At 40.5% G+C, this 17,727-nt stretch overlaps 1 protein-coding gene across 2 annotated transcripts in view; it reads right to left on the bottom strand.

Moving 5' to 3' along the window:
• Positions 1 to 17,727, bottom strand: part of LOC140196307 (arf-GAP with coiled-coil, ANK repeat and PH domain-containing protein 2-like) — a 134,916-nt gene that overhangs the window by 67,235 nt on the left and 49,954 nt on the right. For both annotated transcript variants that reach the window (XM_072255281.1, XM_072255282.1), the window contains exons 7-8: positions 13,148 to 13,192; positions 6 to 101 (exon numbers count right to left, since the gene is read on the bottom strand). In XM_072255281.1, coding sequence (XP_072111382.1) covers positions 6 to 101; positions 13,148 to 13,192 — 141 coding nt within the window. The remainder of the gene's footprint in view (positions 1 to 5; positions 102 to 13,147; positions 13,193 to 17,727) is intronic.

Genomic DNA, 17,727 nt, shown 5'->3' with positions numbered 1-17,727 from the left:
ATCACCTGTGATCCTAGGTCCTTCATATAAGGCTCCAGTTCCATAAAGAGGTCATATCCTTGATGAAAGAATGTAAGATGGGCATACATGAAAGACAACATCTGGAAGTGAAATGGAGACAAACTCTTAGTAATCAACATATTTTTACTTCATCAAACAAGACCAAGGAGCTGGTGGTAGATCTGAGGAGAGGTAAGGCACCGGTGACCCCTGTTTCCAGCCAGGGGGTCGGTGTGGACATGGTGGAGGATTACAAATACCTGGGGATATGAATTGACAATAAACTGGACTGGTCAAAGAACACTGAGGCTGTCTACAAGAAGGGTCAGATCCATCTCTATTTCCTGAGGAGACTGAGGTCCTTTAACATCTGTCGGACGATGCTGAGGATGTTCTACGAGTCTGTGGTGGCCAGTGCGATCATGTTTGCTGTTGTGTGCTGGGACAGCAAGCTGAGGGTAGCAGACACCAACAGAATCAACAAACTCATTCGTAAGGCCACTGATGTTGTGGGGATGGAGATGGACTCTCTGACGGTGGTGTCTGAAAAGAGGATGCTGTCCAAGTTGCGTGCCATCTTGGACAATGTCTCCCATCCACTACATAATGTACTGGTTGGGCACAGGAGTACATTCAGCCAGAGACTCATTCTACCGAGATGCAACACAGAGCGTCATAGGAAGTCATTCCTGCCTGTGGCCATCAAGCTTTACAACTCCTCCCTTGGAGGGTGAGACACCCTGAGCCAATATGCTGGTCCTGGACTTATTTCCTGGCATAATTTACATATTACTATTAATTATTTATGGTTTTATTACTATTTAATTATTTATGGTGCAACTGTAATGAAAACCAATTTCCCCCGGGATCAATAAAGTATGACTATGACTATGAAGAACAATTTGTAAAGAATTTACACAAGTATGATGCAGGTAAATGACTTTTTACATTTCTTTATTGTGTATACAAAACATTTTTCTTGATCAGTATACTGAGGAACCAAAAGAAAAGACAGTAATAGTGAGAAGTACTGAGTATTAGTAGGCTGCAATAGTGAGAAAGGTTAATTAATAGTCTGGAAGTTGAGGGGTTCTTTGAGGCAGAGTAATCATAATATAGTGAATTTTATGTTAAAAGTGAATTTTGTTTAATCCAAAATTAGCCTCTTAATTCTGAAAGCAAATACAAAGGCTGGAGGCTAACATAACTACAGGAGATTGACAGAGTACAGCAAGAGATACAATAAATAGTTGACAAGCAATTATCGGCATTTTAAGTAAACAATATTTAATCCTAGGACAGAGAAACCCACCCAGAAAATTGATCCAGCTCTGATTGACAAGGGAAAATAGTATTACATAAAAGGAAAAACCCATATTCATGTATATTCGTTCAGAAGTAAACCAGAGCAACAGAAAAACTGCATCTCCATAAATTACTTGATCTTAAAAAAAAGGAAAGTGAAATGTGAGAATGATCAAGCAACAGGCGAAAAAAAAAGACTGTTAAAGCTTCTTTGCCACATAAGAAAGAAAGGACTAACCAAAGTTAATGTGCATACAATGAAATCAAAGAAATTACATCAGGGAATAAGAAAATAGCAGAAAAAAAATCAATTATTTGCACCCTTCCTCAAGGAAGACCCCCCCCCCCAAAAAAAGCCTAAAATCAGCAAAGAGCAGGTTCAGAAAGATAGAAACTCAAGAAATTCAACATTTGGTGTTTGCTATCTTAAGAAAATCAACAGGACCGAAAGCTATTAAATCTCCAGGTCATTCCAATGCTTTTGGAAGAAGTGGCTATGGAGAAAATGGACACACTGGTTGTCATCTTCCAAAATTCTACACAATCTAGAACTGTTCCTATAGCTTAGAAGGTAGAAAGTGTAACCACACAACTTCAGGAAAGAGAGAGTGAAAACAGGGAAATAAAGCTTGTTAAATTAATAAAATAGCAGGAAATTTAAGTCGTAGCAAGGTATTTTAAAACAGATGTAGGATTGAGTAAAATCAACATGAACTTACGAAACAGAATCATGTTTATCAATCATGCCTTTGTAATTGTAGGAAGTAAAATATGCAAGGAGAAACATGTGAATGTGGTGTATTTTGAACTTTAGAAAGCCTTAAATAATGTGCTACTAAAAGATCATTAAACAAAATTACGTAGGATTTGGGGCAATATATTGTAGTGGCCACTTTTGTGTTGGGAGATTATTCCAAATACGATGTAGTGGTGATTAGTACCAGTACCCTGCCTGTTCACACTCTTATCAATAAATTATATATGGGACAAAATATGATATTGTATAAAAGCTGGACAGGAGCGTAGGATGTGAGATGAATACAGGGAGGTCTTAAACATTTAGACAAGCTAAATTGAAGGAAAAGGAATGAAAATGAGTATAAATGAAAATTCAAAATCATTCATTAAAGTATTTTTTCCCCAAAATTGACAGATTAAAACATTTTCTTGTTCAGCTCCCGTAGTCGACCAATTGCTGGATGTTTAGAGCAAAGGTGCAGATTGGGCTTTCCTGCAATAGAATTACAGCTTAAAGAACAGACAACTATGATAAAGCTCCTGTGTGAACATACCTAGAGCAATATTTACATTTCCTGCTTCTCCAACAAAGATGTATTTGAAGTACATAGGAGTCAAAGAAGTTTCACCAGATTGATTCCTTAGATGGGTGACTGCCCGAAGGGGAAAAGCTAAGCATTCTTGGGTGTCGTCTTACGTTCAATGAGCCAATTTCATTGAAACACAACATTCTCATACATTTGACAGGATGAATGAAGGGAATCATAATCAAAACTGAGGACCAAGAAGAGATTTCTTCATCCAGAAAATAGAAACTCTTTGGGATACTCTAACCAAAGGGACTGGGGGGCTTTATCTCAGTCAGGACAATAATCAATAGCTTTATTGAATAATAAAGAAATCACAAGATATGAGTGTACAGGTTAATGATAGATAGTGAGGTCATGATCTCATTCAATTATATTGTATTGATAAAAACAAGTTAATATTTTGACATTACCCAAAAATGCAATGTTAACGTAACAGTCTAAAGATGAGTACCCACACAAAGAAATTCACTGACGGCAGACCTGGATTTCCAATCAACTGTACTACGAATACGAAATAGGCAGAACTGGTGAGAATTTAACCTCATTTAATCTTTGATTTAAATAGAAAAACAGTCAGTGATACTGCAAGATGGATTTCCAGTCCACCTTCCTTGGACCTGTTCTGACAAGTCAGGAAAACCTGGACCATTAACTAAATGTCAATATAATCTTCATAACCATGTAATTTAAGAAAATTACTTTCACATTTGAAGCAGATGGTCAAAATTTTCCCAAGTATATTTGTGAAAATAAAAAAAAGTACCTTATAAAAACTACAGACCACCTTTCACCAAATCTCTAACATAGTATTCAGTTGCAAATTAGTTTTCCTTAAAAGGCAGCATCCGATTATAAATGCTTCCTTTAAGCACATTTTGTCACAACAGATGCAGACATTTTCAAAGCTGTGTCATCTGATCTTTGCACATTCAATTCTGATTTCACACAGACGAGAGACCCACTGAATGATTATTCAGAATTGCTAACAAATTTATCATTTACTAAGAGGTGATAAAATGAGAGACAGCCAATGCACTGGCAGTTATTTAACAAGGCTCCTTTACACATTTGCCAAACTATGGAATGATGATATTTTTGCCATACACAGACTTACTTTGTGCAAAGTCATATTAAAAGAAAAAAAAGTTAAAAGAACATTACCTTCCATGTTTTTAGTGAACCATTCCCACAGCAATCAAAAACGGTTGATGGTATAATTTAACAATGAAGTTCATACTATTCATTTAAGCTGGGGGGGGGGGAAAGAGTTTAAATATGTGCGGGGCGATATTTTAGAGGGGCGCCGAGTACGATTTCACATTTTCCCCCCACTTTTTCATGATGGACTGCCAACTGAGCTCAGTGGTATGCACAGTGCCTTTGAGATAGTCTTGGATCCTTCCCCAGATTTGTGCTTCTCTTATTATTATCTCCGACTTGCCTCAAATGCTCTTTTGTCTTCACATTTGGTTTGGTCTGTTAAAATCTACCATACTTTTGGACCTTACAGATAGGTGGGGTACCAATCAACTTCCCAGCTCTTTACTTTATTCCTCCCCCTTCAAGTTTCACCTATCACCTTGTGTTTCTTTCTCCCCTCCCTCCACCTTTTAAATCTACTCCTCAGCTTTTGTTCTCCAGTTCTGCTGAAGGGTTTCCGTCCAAAATGTTGACTGTACTTTTTTACCTCCATAGATGCTGCCTGGCCTGCTGAGTTCCTCCAGCATTTCGTATGTGTGTGTTGCATGCATTTCCAGCATCTGCAGATTTTCTCTTGTTTGAGAGAGATGGGGTATTTATTCTAGTGATCCTCCAATTTTATACATCAACAAATTGGGTGAATTGGTAAGATAATATACAGTATTGCACATCCAGAAAGTTAGCGTATTACAGGTGGCCCCCGTTTTCCAAAAGTTCGCTTTATGACACCTCGCTGTTACGAAAGACCTACATTAGTTACCTATTTTCACTAACAGAAGGTGTTTTCACTGTTACAAAAAAAGGCAGCGCGCACCCAAACAGCCAAGATCCTCCCCCCGGACTGCATTCTAGCTGCCATTGCTTAAACACGTGCTTTATATCGATTTATTTTGTGCATCCGTTAGCAAGATGAGTTCTAAGGTATCGGAAAAGCCTAAAAGAGCTCATACGGGTCTTACACTTAGCGTAAAACTAGGCATAATTAAGCATTTCGATCGTGGTGAACAAAGTAAGGACATTGTCCGCATGTTGAATTTGCCCGCGTCCACAACTCGCGCTATTTATACATAGAGAGAAAGAATTTTGAAAGCTGCCCATGTTACTGTTGGTGCTGCTCATAGCAAAGTGGTCTCTCTTAGTCGGCATCCAATAATGGATAAAATGGAAAGTCTATTGTTTGAGTGGATTAACGGGTGTACAAAACGTGGTGTTCCGTTAAGTTTTCTTATACTTAAGGAGAAATCAGTCAGTTTTTTTAATAAGCTGAAACAGAAAGCACTGGACGATGGTGATGAAAGTGTTGCGAAAGTGGAATTTAAAGGTAGCCATGGGTGGTTTGATCGTTTTCTGAGGCGAGGGCAGCCTCATAGTTTAAGCAGTGGTCCCCAACCTCCGGGCCGTGGACCGATACACTGCTGCGAAGAATGCACCGGTAGTCCCAATGCACCCAGCACATCTTTAAGAAAAATGCCAAAATAAACAAGCTAATTAATTAGGTGCCGCCCAGCATGTAAATGTCGGCCCAGATCAGAGGCAATTGCCAATTGTGTCAGGTGGTTATTTGTATAAGTGTTTAACTGTGACGAAACTGCAATTTACTGGGGTCTTCCCGATTCCAGTAAGTGAAACTACACTATGCATACACTATTTCTACTTTATATAGGCTGTGTATTTTTATGTGTTATTTGGTATGATTTAGTAGCTTCATAGCTTAAAGGTTACTGGAGAGAGTGTTTCTGCCGAGAGCACTTCCGCGAGATTTTCGCTGCGCTATACAGTGCTCCAGAAAAGTATTTCTACTTTATATAGGCTGTGTATTTATCATATCATTCCTGCTTTTACTATATGTCACTGTTATTTTAGGTTTCATGTGTTATTTGGCATGATTTTGTAGGTTATTTTTTGGGTCTGGGAACGCTCAAAAATTTTTCCCATATTAATAAATGGTAATTGCTTATTCACTTTACGACATTCCTGCTTACGAACCGTTTCATAGGAATGCTCTACCTTCAGGTAGCAGGAGAAACCTGTAATTACAAAGGCTCACAATTTTGGTTTTTAATTTTTAGTAAATTGTTGACAGGTTTTAGGATTTTCATTTTAATTTGACATGATGCATAATGTTTGGCAGATTAACTCCAAAAACTACTGCAACAATAAGTTTTAAATTTAGAAAATGAGACAGTAAAATGTGAAATCTCAGTCCTAAAGGGTCTCAGCCTGAAACATCGACTGTTCATTTCCACTGATGCTGCCTGACTTGCTATGTTCTTCTAGCATTTTGTGTGTGTCACTTTGGATTTCCAGCACCTGTAGAGTTTCTTATGTTTAAAATGTGGAAATAGTTCTGTTGGCTGCATGTTTTTTCAAGGCACTGTGGATTATGAGTATGCAGAAGAGATATAATTTAATTTGGTGGTCTGTTCCATGCAGACATCATGGGCTGTTCGATGAAGTTGAAAGTAAATTTATCACAGTAAATACGTTACCACATACAACCATGAGATTCATTTTTTTCCACAGACATACTCAATAAATCCATAATAGAATAATAACCATAATGAAAGTCAATCAAAACAACACCGGCAGCACTGAACACAGTATACAACTCCCAACAGACTCACAGATGAAGTGTCTCCTCAGCTGGAAGGGCTGTTTAGGGCCCTGAATGGTAGTGAGAAAGAGGTGTAGGGGCAGGTGTAGCACTTGTCCCACTTGCAAGGATAAGTGCCAGGAGGGAGATCAATGGGGAGGAACAAATGGGCAAGGGAATCACGTAAGGAGCAATCCTTATGGAAAGCAGAAAGTTGAGGGGGGGTGTGGGAGAAGTTGTGCTTGGTGGTGGGATCCTATTCGAGGTGGTGGAAGTTTTGGAGAATGATGTGCTGGACACGGTGGCTGGTGGGGTACTAGGTGAAAGACCACACCATCTTGAACATTCAACCTGTGTACACTCTGCAAATACAAAAAGAAATAATAATAGTAAATAAATAAACAATAAATATCAAGAACATGAGATAAGAGTCCTTGAAAGTGAGTCCACAGGTTGTGAGAATATTTCAATGATGGGGCAAGTTGAGTGAAGTTATCCCCTTTGGTTCAAGGGTCCGATGTTTGAGGGGTAATAACTGTTCCTGAACCTGGCAGTGAGAGTCCTGAGACCCCTGAATTTTCTTCCCGATGCAGTAGCGAGAAGAGAGCATGACCTGGGGTGGAGGGTGAGGGAGGGAGTCCCTCACGATGGATGCTGCTTTCCTGCAACAATGCTTCCTTGGTGGGGTGGGCTTTAACGATCATGGTCTGGTCAAGGGTATTGGTGTTTCCATACTAGGCCGTGATGTAACCAATCAATATACTCTCCACTACACATCTATAGAAATTTCTCAACGTTTTAGATGTCATGCCAAAACCCCACAAACTCTGAAGGAAGTCGAGGCACCACTGTGCTTTCTTTGTAATTGCACTTAGGTGTTCCCAGGGCAGTTTCTCTGAAACACCAAAAAATTTCAAGTTGCTGACACTCTCTATCTCTGATCCTTTGATGAGGACTGGCTCATGGGCCTCTAGTTTCCTTCTCCTGAAGTCAATTTTGAGATCTTTGGTCTTGCTGATATTGAATGAGAGGTTGTTGTTGTGACATTATTCAGCCAAATCTTCAATCTCCCTGCTATATGCCGATTCTTCACCACCTTTGATTCAGCCTATGACAGTGATGTCGTCAGCAAACTTGAATATGGCATTGGAGCTGTGCTTAGCCACACAGCCATCAGTGTAAAGCGAGTAGAGCAGGAGGCTAAGCACACAGCCTCATGGTGCACCTGTGCAGTGGAGATAGCGGAGATGTTGTTGCCAATCCAAACTGATTGGCAAGTGAGGAAGTCAAGGCTCCAATTGCACAAAGATATATTGAGGCCAAGGTCTTGAAGCTTAATGATTAGTTTTTGAATGGATGATGGCATTAAATGCTGAGCTATAGTCAATAAAGAACATCCTGATGTATGCACCCTTACTGTCCATATGTTCCAAGGTTGAGTGAAGAGCCATTGAAATGGCATCTGCTGTGGACCTGTTGCTACTATAGGCAAATTTGAGTGAATCCAGTTGAAATGTTTCATCATCAACCTCTCAAAACACTTCATAACGGAGGATGTCAGTGCTCCTGGGTAATAGCCATTAAGGCAGGTTACCACGTTCTCCTTAGGTACCAGTAGAAGTGAAATCTTCTTGAAGCAGACGGGTACCTCAAATGGCCAAAACAAGAGGTTAAAGATCTCAGGGAACATTCCAGCCAGTTGATCAACACAGACATTTAATACTTAGTCAGGCACCCCACAGTCCTATAGTGTTGCAGGTATCAGGTTTTGAATAATTCATTAAAGTTGACTCTATTTGCTGTCTAAAGTGACAGCACTGTTTCGAAGAGCAGTGGAGTTCTCACTGGTGGCTTGCCCGATATTATCTCTCAGTTACCATTGAAAAAAAATGTATCCTTATCACGGTACTCTTTATAATACATTACTATGTACAACAAATCAGATGGGCTGTTTCCTATGTAACAAAATGACATTTCAGAATGACTTCATTTCCTATAGAAACATATCAACATCATGTGTAACATATCTGCAAGTCCTTTTTCTTTCTAGCTGAGAAAAAAAAACTAACAGAAAATAATATCAAAGGCAAAGGGGAGAAAGGTTTAGATTTAGGGCAGAGGAGGAACACGTGTGTTGGCACTCAAGCAATTGAACCTTTGGTCCTAATCCCAATAAAGTTAAGGAAATTTGTGTATTTCTGAAATAACCGGTAGTGAAGGTTAATGCTGGATTGGTAAGAAGCCTCGTCAGAAGGTAAAATGCCCTGAAATACATCATCTGATGCAGCACTTACAGCTAAAGAATATTCATTTAAGTCTACTTCCTTTGACTTGACGAAACAATCGGAGCTATGTAAACAGAGTGAGAGAGAATAGGGTATTCATTAACATCTTAAGTGCAGCGAATAATTTAACAGACAAGTCCATATAACATAGGGAAAATTTTCAAACTCAACAACTATGAAAATCTAGTTTTAAGTGACTTAGAGAAAGCCATTTCCTGATGATCAACTAAAAATCGATTTTTTTAATAGGACAGGAAATTGGTGATGGACGTTATCTAATGACCAAAAATTGTCTTCCCTTTTGATTGAGATAATTGGATGGAATGCCATAAGAGATGATTGATCAGGCAGCCAAATAATTAAAGTTCATTTCAAAAAAGAGGTTCTGGGTGGACAGGAGGGAAGTAAATGGAGAAGAAAAGGTGACTGGAGATGGAGTTGGAAAATGACAGAAGCTGATGTCAGGACATGAAGGAAGGGTAAAAACCAATGACCTTATCCCGGAGAGACAACTCAAAGTGGGTCTTAACCAAGTTGTTGATATTATGGCAAAGTGGGCGGAACAGGTATTATGCTCTTAGGAAGCAGAAGTACTACTATTTTGGTCATTTTTAAATATTAAGACTATTTTATTCAAACTATACTTGACTATGTAATAAAAATTAAGTATTTAATTTTACAGGTTAATCATACACTTCCCAACAAATCAAAATTTCCATCAATTGTCTCAAAAATGGCATAGTAACAATTATAATCCTGAGCTTATTCTTTTAAAAGGTCTGGTTGAAGTTTCAAAAGAAATCCAATTTAAAAAGATCATGGTTCAGCAGGTCGGCAACGCCTGTTTAAAAGGAGAGCTTTGTGAGCATGCGGGCATTTGGACATTCCAGGGGCCCAATCAGCAATGGGAGCGGAGCACAGCAAATTAAATAAAAGTACAGAAGAAACAAGCATGGCGGCCACTGTTGAGAGCAGGAGTGTCAGGCTTTGGCTTGAAAGAGTTTCTGTTAAGGTTCCCTTTTTCTCTCTCTCTTTTGCTATACTTGGTGTAGTAAGTGACCATTGTGTGTTCTTCATGCCAGATGCTGGCACCCTCAAAGACCAGAGTCCCCCAGGGAACTACATCTGCATGAAGTGCATCCAACTACAACTCCTTGAAGATTGTGTTAGGAATCTGGAGCAGCAGCTGGATGACCTTCGGCTTATACAGGACAGTGAGGAGATCATCAGAGTTACAGGGGAGTAATCACCATGAAGTTGCAGGAGGCGAGCAGCTGGGTGACTGTCAGGAGAAATGGAAATGTGAATAGGCAGTTAGCGCAGAGTACCCCTGTGGCAATTCTCTTGATATATAAGTATACAGTTTTGGATACTTTTATGGGAGAAGACCTCCTAGGGGAATGCCATGGAGACCAGGCTACTGGCACTGAGCACAAATCCACAGTACAGAAGGGAAAGAGGGAGAAGAGGGGAGTGGTAGTGATAGTGATAGGGGACTCAATAGTCAGGGGAACAGACAGGAGATTCTGTGGATGTGAACGGGACACCCAGATGGCATGTTGCCTCCCAAGTGCCAGGGTCAGGGACATCTCGGATAACATAGGAAGGAAAAGCAATGAGTCCTGAAGAGAAAATTTAGAGAGCTGGGCAGAAAGCTGAGAAGCAGGACTGACAGGATAGTAATCTCAGGATTGCTACCTGTGCCACTTGCAAGTGAGGGTAGAAACAGGATGATTTGGCAGATAAATGCACAGCCCAAAAGCTGGTGCAGGGGGCAGGGCTTCAGGTTCTTGAATCATTGGGATCTCTTCTGGGGGAGGTATGATCTGTTCAAAAGGGGCGAGTTCCACTTGAACCCGAGGGGGACCAATATTCTTGCAATCAGGTTTGTTAGAGCTGTTGTGGAGGGCTTAAACTAATTTGGCAAGGAGGGGTAGGAGCTGCAGTGAAGAGACTCAGGATTGGACAGATGGTAAAAAAGCAAAGTAAAAAAGGAGGAGATTTTAACATGCAGGTCGATTGGGAAATCAGGTTGGCATTGGGTCTCAAGACAGTGAGTTTGTTGAATGCCTATGAGATGGCTTTTTAGAGCAGTTTGTCATTGAGCCTACTAGGGGATCAGCTATACTGGATCGGGTGTATGTAGGAAGCTTAAGGTAAGAGAGCCCTTAGGAGCCAATAATCACAATATGATTGAATTCAACTTGAAATTTGATGGGGAGTAAGTGAACTCTGATATAGCAGTATTTCAGTGGAGTAAAGGAAATTATAGTGCTATGAGAGAGGAGTAGGCCAAAGTAAACTGGAAGAAGCTGCTGGCAGGCATGACAGCAGAGTAGCAATGTTGTGAGTTTCTGGGAAAAATGAGGAAGGTGCAGGACAGATGTATTCCAAAAACAAAGACATACTTAGATGGCAAAATAGTATAACCATGGCTAACAAGGGAAGTCAAAGCTAATGTAAAAACAAAAGAGAGGGCATGCAAAGCAAAAATTAGTAAGAAGATAGAGGATTGGGAAACTTTTAAAAACCTACAGAGATCAACTAAAAGAATCATTAGAAGGGAAAAAATGAAATATGAAAACACGCGAGCAAACAATATCAAAGCTTTTTCAAGTATGTTAAAAATAAGAGATGAGAGTGGATAGAGCACCACTAGAAAATGAGGTCAGAGAAAAATTAACAAGGGATAAGGAGATGGTAGATGAACGAAATGAGTATTTTGCATCTGTGGAAGACACTGGCAGTGTGCCAGATGTAGTGTGTGAAGGAAGAGATGTAAGTGCCGTTACTATCACAAGGGAGAAGGTGCTCAAAAAGCTGAAGGATCTAAGGGTACATAAGTCACCTGGACCAAGGGAACTGCACCTTAGGGTTCTGAAAGAGGGAGTGTTAGAGATTGTGGAGGCATTAGCAATGACTTTTCAAAAATCATTGGACTCTGGCATGGTGCCAGAGGACTGGAAACTTGCAAATGTCACTTCACTCTTTAAGAAAGGAGGAAGGCAGCAGAATAGAAACTATAGACCAGTTAGCCTGACCTCAGTGGTTGGGAAGATGTTGGAGTCAATTGTTAAGTGTGAGGTTATGGAGTACTTGGTAACACAGTACAAGATAGGACAAAGCTGGAATTCTTTGAGAAAATTACAAGTAGGATAGATAAAGGGGATGCAGTGGATGTTGCCTATTTGGACTTCCAGAAGGCCTTTGAAAAGGTGCCACACATGAGGCTGCTTACCAGGTTAAGAGCCCATGGTATTACAGCAAAGTTACTGACATGGTCAGAGCATTGGCTGATTTGTAGGAGGCTGCAAGTGGGAATAAAAGGATCCTTTTCTGGTTGGCTGCCAGTGACTAGTGGTGTTCCGCCGGGGTCAGTGTTGGGACCGCTTCTTTTTATGCTGTACATCAATGATTTAGACGATGGAACAGATGGCTTTGTTGCCAAGTTTGCAGATGATATGAAGATTGGTGGAGGGGTAGGTAGTGTTGAGGAAACAGGAAGGCTGCAGAAGGACTTAGACAGATTAGGAGAATGGGCAATAAAGTGGAAAAATGAAATACAATGTTGGAAAATGCATGGTCATGCACTTTGGATGAAGAAATAAATGTGAGAATGGGAAGAAAATCCAAAAAGCTGAGATGCAAAGGGACCTGGGAGTCCTTGTGTAGAACACCCTAAAGGTTAACTTGCAGGTTGAGTTGGTGGTGATGAATGTCAGCATTCATTTCAAGAGCTCCTGAATAAAAGAGAAGGATGTGGTGCTGAGGCTTTATAAGGCACTGGTGAAGCCTCACCTTGAGTATCGTGAACAGTTTTGGGCTCCTCATCAAAGAAAAGATGTGCTGGTGTTGGAGAGGGTCCAGAGGCAGTTCACAAGAATGATTCCGGGAATGAACGGGTTATCATAAGAGGACCATTTGATAGCTCCCGGTCTGTACTCGCTGGAATTTAGGAGGAGGAGAAGGGATCCTATCGAAACCTTTCAAATGTTGAAAGGCCTAGAGCAGATGTGGAAAAGATGTTTCCCATGTTGGGGGAGTCTAGGACAAGAGGGTACAGCCTCAGGATTGAGTGGTGTCCATTTAAAACGGATCTGGAGAAATTTCGTTAGGGTGGTGAATTTGTGGAATTTATTACCACAGACAGCTATGGAGACCAGATCATTGGGTGTATTAAAGGAAGAGCTTGATCGGTTCTTGATCGGACACAGCATCAAAAGTTGCAGCGAGAAGGTCCAGGGATTGGGGTTGAGGAACGGAGAAAAGGATCAGCCATAATTGAATGGTGGAGCAGACTTGATGGGTCAAATGGCCTAATTCTGCTCCTATGTCTTATGGTCTTAAATATCAAGATAGGTCGAGCTGCTTTGAGCATGAATTTATCATGCCAACAATGCTTTGCATATTAATCATTTAAGAGGAAAAACACTTACCGATTTTATGATCTCAGATCTTCTCTTCGACTGAAGAACGTTGATCTAACAAAGAATTAAAAAAACCTTTAAAATGAATAGCATATTTAAACTTTACACATTACCCTCACTCCTTATAAAAACAATCCTCGATTCAAGGCAACAACCTGGAAAATCTCTCCTACACTCTCTGTTCCTCAATATCCTTCGAGTAACGTACACAATGTTCTAACCATAATAAAACCAATATTTGGGATAGTTGCATCATGACATCCTAACTTTTGTACTCAGTACCTCAGCCTGTCAAAATAAGTATAACCAAAGCCTTTTTCATTACTTTCAGGGAACGTAAAGATGCATCCCAAGGTCATTCTGTACATAATAGAAACATAGAAAACCTACTGCACAATACAGGCCCTTTGGCCCACAAAGCTGTGCCAAACATGTCCCTACCTTAGAACTACCTAGGCTTTACCCAAAGCCCTCTAGTTTTCTAAGCTCCATGTAGCCATTCAGGAGTCTCTGAAAAGACCCTGTCGTTTCCGCCACAACACTGCAGCTAGCAGCCCTTTCCACGCACTCACCACTCTCTGTGTAAAAAAACTTACCTCTGACATCTCCTCTGTACGTACTTCAAAGCACCTTAAACCTGTGCCCTCTTGTGCCAGCCATTTCAGCCCGGGGAAAAGCCTCTGACTATCCACGATCAATGCCTCTCATTATCTTGTACACCTTTATCAAGTCACCTCTCATCTTCCGTCACTCCAAGGAGAAAAGGTAGAGTTCACTCAACCTATTCTCGTAAGGCATGCTTCCCAATCCAGGCAACATCCTTGTAAAACTCCTCTGCACCCCTTCTATGGTTTCCACGTCCTTCCTATAGTGAGGTGACCAGAATTGAGCCCAGTACACCAAGTGGGGTCTGACCACGGTCCTATATAGCTGAGACATTACCTTTCGGCTCTTAAACTCAATCCCACGATTGATGAATTCCAAGGCACCGTATGCCTTCTTAACCACAGAGTCAACCTGCGTGGCAGCTTTGAGTGTCCTATGGACTCAGACCCGAAGATCCCTCTGATCTTCCGCACTGCCAAGAGTCCTACTATTAATATTATATTCCGTCATCATATTTGACCTACCAAAATGAACCACCTCACATTTATCTAGATTGAACTCCATCTGCCACTTCCCAGCCCAGTTTTGCATCCCATCAATCCTATAATGTGACTAAGAACCCCGCCGTTTACTTTATATATCCAACCAGAATATGACTTCCCTAAAAGTATTGCCTCACATTTGTCTGGATTAAATTCCATCTGCCGTCATTCTGTCCAACTTCTCAGTTGAGCTATGTCCAGCCCTATCCTTCATTAAGGCAACCTTCATCAGCTTAAACTCCACTAAGTTCAGAATCAGATTTATTACCACTGGCATGTGACGTGAAATTTGTTAACTTAGCAGCAACAGTTCAATGCAATACATAATCTAGCAGAGAGAGAGAGAGAGAAAAAAAACATATAAAAAACATAATAAACAAATCAATTATGTATATTGAATAGATTATTTAAAAAATGTGCAAAAACAGAAATACTGTATAATAAAAAAAGTGAGGCAGTGTCCAAAGCTTCAAAGTCCATTTAGGAATCAGATGGCAGAGGGGAAGAAGCTGTTCCTGAATTGCTGAGTGTGTGCCTTCAGGCTTCTGTATCTCCTACCTGATGGTAACAGTGAGAAAAGGGCATGCCCTGGGTGCTGGAGGTCTTTAATAATGGACGTTGCCTTTCTGTGTCACCGCTTCTTAAATATGTCCTGGATACTTTGTAGGCTAGTGCCCAAGATGGACCTGACTAGATGGACCGGCAGCTTCTTTCAGTCCAGTGCAGTAACCCCTCCATACCCAACAGTGATGTAGCCTGTCAGAATGCTCTCCACGATACAACTATAGAAGTTTTTGAGTGTACTTGTTGACATGCCAAATCGCTTCAAACTCCAAATAAAGTATAGCCGCTGTCTTGCCTTCCTTATGACTACATCAATATGTTGGGACCAGGTTAGATCCTCAGAGATCTTGACACCCAGGAAATTGAAGGTGCTCACTCTCTCTACTTCTGATCCCTCTATGAGGATTGGTACGTGTTCCTTCGTCTTACCCTTCCTGAAGTCCACAATCAGCTCTTTCATCTTACTGACGTTGAGTACCAGGTTGTTGCTGCAACACCACTCCACTAGTTGGCATATCTCACTCCTGTACGCCCTCTTGTCACCACCTGAGATTCTACCAGTGGTTGTATTGTCAGCAAATTTGTAGATGGTGTTTGAGCTATGCCTAGCCACACAGTCATGTGTATACAGAAAGCAGAGCAGTGGGCGAAGCACACACCCCTGAGGTGCGCCAGTGTTGATCATCAGCGAAGGGAATATGTTATCATCAATCCACAGACTGTGGTCTTCCGGTTAGGAAGTCAAGGATCTAATTACAGAGGAAGGTACAGAGGCCCAGGTTCTGCAACTTCCCAATTAGGTTTGTGGGAATGATGGCATTAAATGCTGAGCTATAGTCAACGAACAGCATCCTGATGGTTTGTGTTGTCTACAAACTCAATCACACTTCCTTCATTTTCATCCAAGTAACTATATATTCCAGTTAATGGGGCCAACGTTTAATTGGGACAGCCACTAATTTGGAACAACTCTTAAAGAACAAAAACTAATCAAGAAAATAGCCAGGATTCCCTTCCTTTATTTGGAACACTATGCTGCTTAATTGGGACAGGAGACTGTTGCTGAAGCACTGAAGAATGCAGTAGAATACAGGGATCTAGGAATAATGGTGCATAATTCCCTGAAGGTGGAATCTCATGTGGATAGGGTGGTGAAGAAAGCTTTTGGTATGCTGGCCTTTATAAATCAGAGCATTGAGAATAGGAGTTGGGATGTAATGTTGAAATTGTACAAGGCATTGGTGAGGCCAAATTTGGAGTATTGTGTACAGTCTGATCTCCGAATTATAGGAAAGATGTCAACAACATTGAGAGAGAACAGAGAAGATTTACTAGAATGTTACCTAGGTTTTATCTCCTAAGTTACAGAGAAAGGTTGAACAAGTTGGGTCTTTATTTTTCGGAGCGTAGAAGGTTGAGGGGGAACTTGATAGAGGTATTTAAAATTATGAGGGAGATAGATAGAGTTGACGTGGATAGGCTTTTTCCATTGAGAGTGGGGGAGATTCAAACAAGAGGACATGAGTTGAGAGTTAAAGGGCAAAAGTTTAGGGGTAACATGAGGGGGAACTTCTTTACTCAGAGAGTGGTAGCTGTATGGAACGAGCTTCCAACAGAAGTGGTTGAGGCAGGTTCGATGTTGTCGTTTAAAGTTAAATTGAATAGCTATATGGACAGGAAAGGAATGGAGGGTTATGGGCTGAGTGCAGGTCGGTGAGACTAAGTGAGAGCAAGAGTTCAGCACGGACTAGAAGGGCCGAGATGGCCTGTTTCTGTGCTGTAATTGTTATATGGTTACATGGCTTCTAACTAGCATCAGTTGTCTGCACTTGTGTGGCCATTAAACACTACATCATGGTGACAGCAAACAGTTTTTAAAATAGCATCAGTTGCATTTATTTGCATTCAAAAAGCAGTGATTTTATCACTGATAGTTGGTGAGGAATAAACAGCATGACAATTTGCTCACTGCAGGTTCAAGCAATCATCGATGGCACTGTATGAAGGCAGTCCATTATCTGCACTAGATGTCAATGTTGACTTTGCTCATTTACAGTGAATCAAAAGGACATAGTAGTGCACACTGGATGAATTTCTCTGTCAATAACTATTGGGAACTACAGTTTTATAGTACTTTAGTAGTATTGTGAGTATTCTAATTTTTTCTGCATTTTTTTTAAAAACATAATTTATTATTCAGTTAAATGGTAGGTTACTGTTTTTAAAATCTGTTTTAACTATTATTTATAAAACTTTGGCTAACTGGGGCAGCTGCTTATTTGGCCCAAAATGTACAGCTCCTGATATGCCAGAATCCACCGTATTACAAATATCAAAGGTCCCAGCACTAATACGACCTCTAGGAGAAAAAAAACTCAAAGTAGATCTGAGGTGTGATCTCTCCTTTACAAAACCATGACAACATCCTCATCTGAAAACTATAAACCAGTAAGTCTCAAGTCAGTGATAGGTAAATTACTGTTCTTAGGAATAGAATTTATTTACAACTAGGGATAGTCAACATGCCTATATGCAGGATGTCGCATCTTACTAAGATTATAAGAGGCATCAATAGAGAATCTTCTTCCCCAAAGATTGAAATATCTCTGATACCAGAGAGCATGCATTTAAGGTGAGAAGAGGTAGGTTTAAAGATGATGTGTAGGTATTATTTTTTTCCTTTTTACATGGAGTGGTAGGTACCAGGAATTTGACACATGGGGTGGTGGTGGTGACAAATACAATAAGGGCCTTCAAGAGGTTAGGATGTGCAGAGAATGGAAGGATGTGGAAACTTTGCAGATCAAAGGAATTAGTTTAGATGAGCATTTGATGACTAATTTAATTAGTTTGGCACAACATTGTGGGCTGAAGGGC

This window comes from Mobula birostris, chromosome 4 (assembly GCF_030028105.1).
Source record: "Mobula birostris isolate sMobBir1 chromosome 4, sMobBir1.hap1, whole genome shotgun sequence".
Taxonomy (NCBI): domain Eukaryota; kingdom Metazoa; phylum Chordata; class Chondrichthyes; order Myliobatiformes; family Myliobatidae; genus Mobula; species Mobula birostris.
This window is presented reverse-complemented; position numbering and strand designations above follow the sequence as displayed.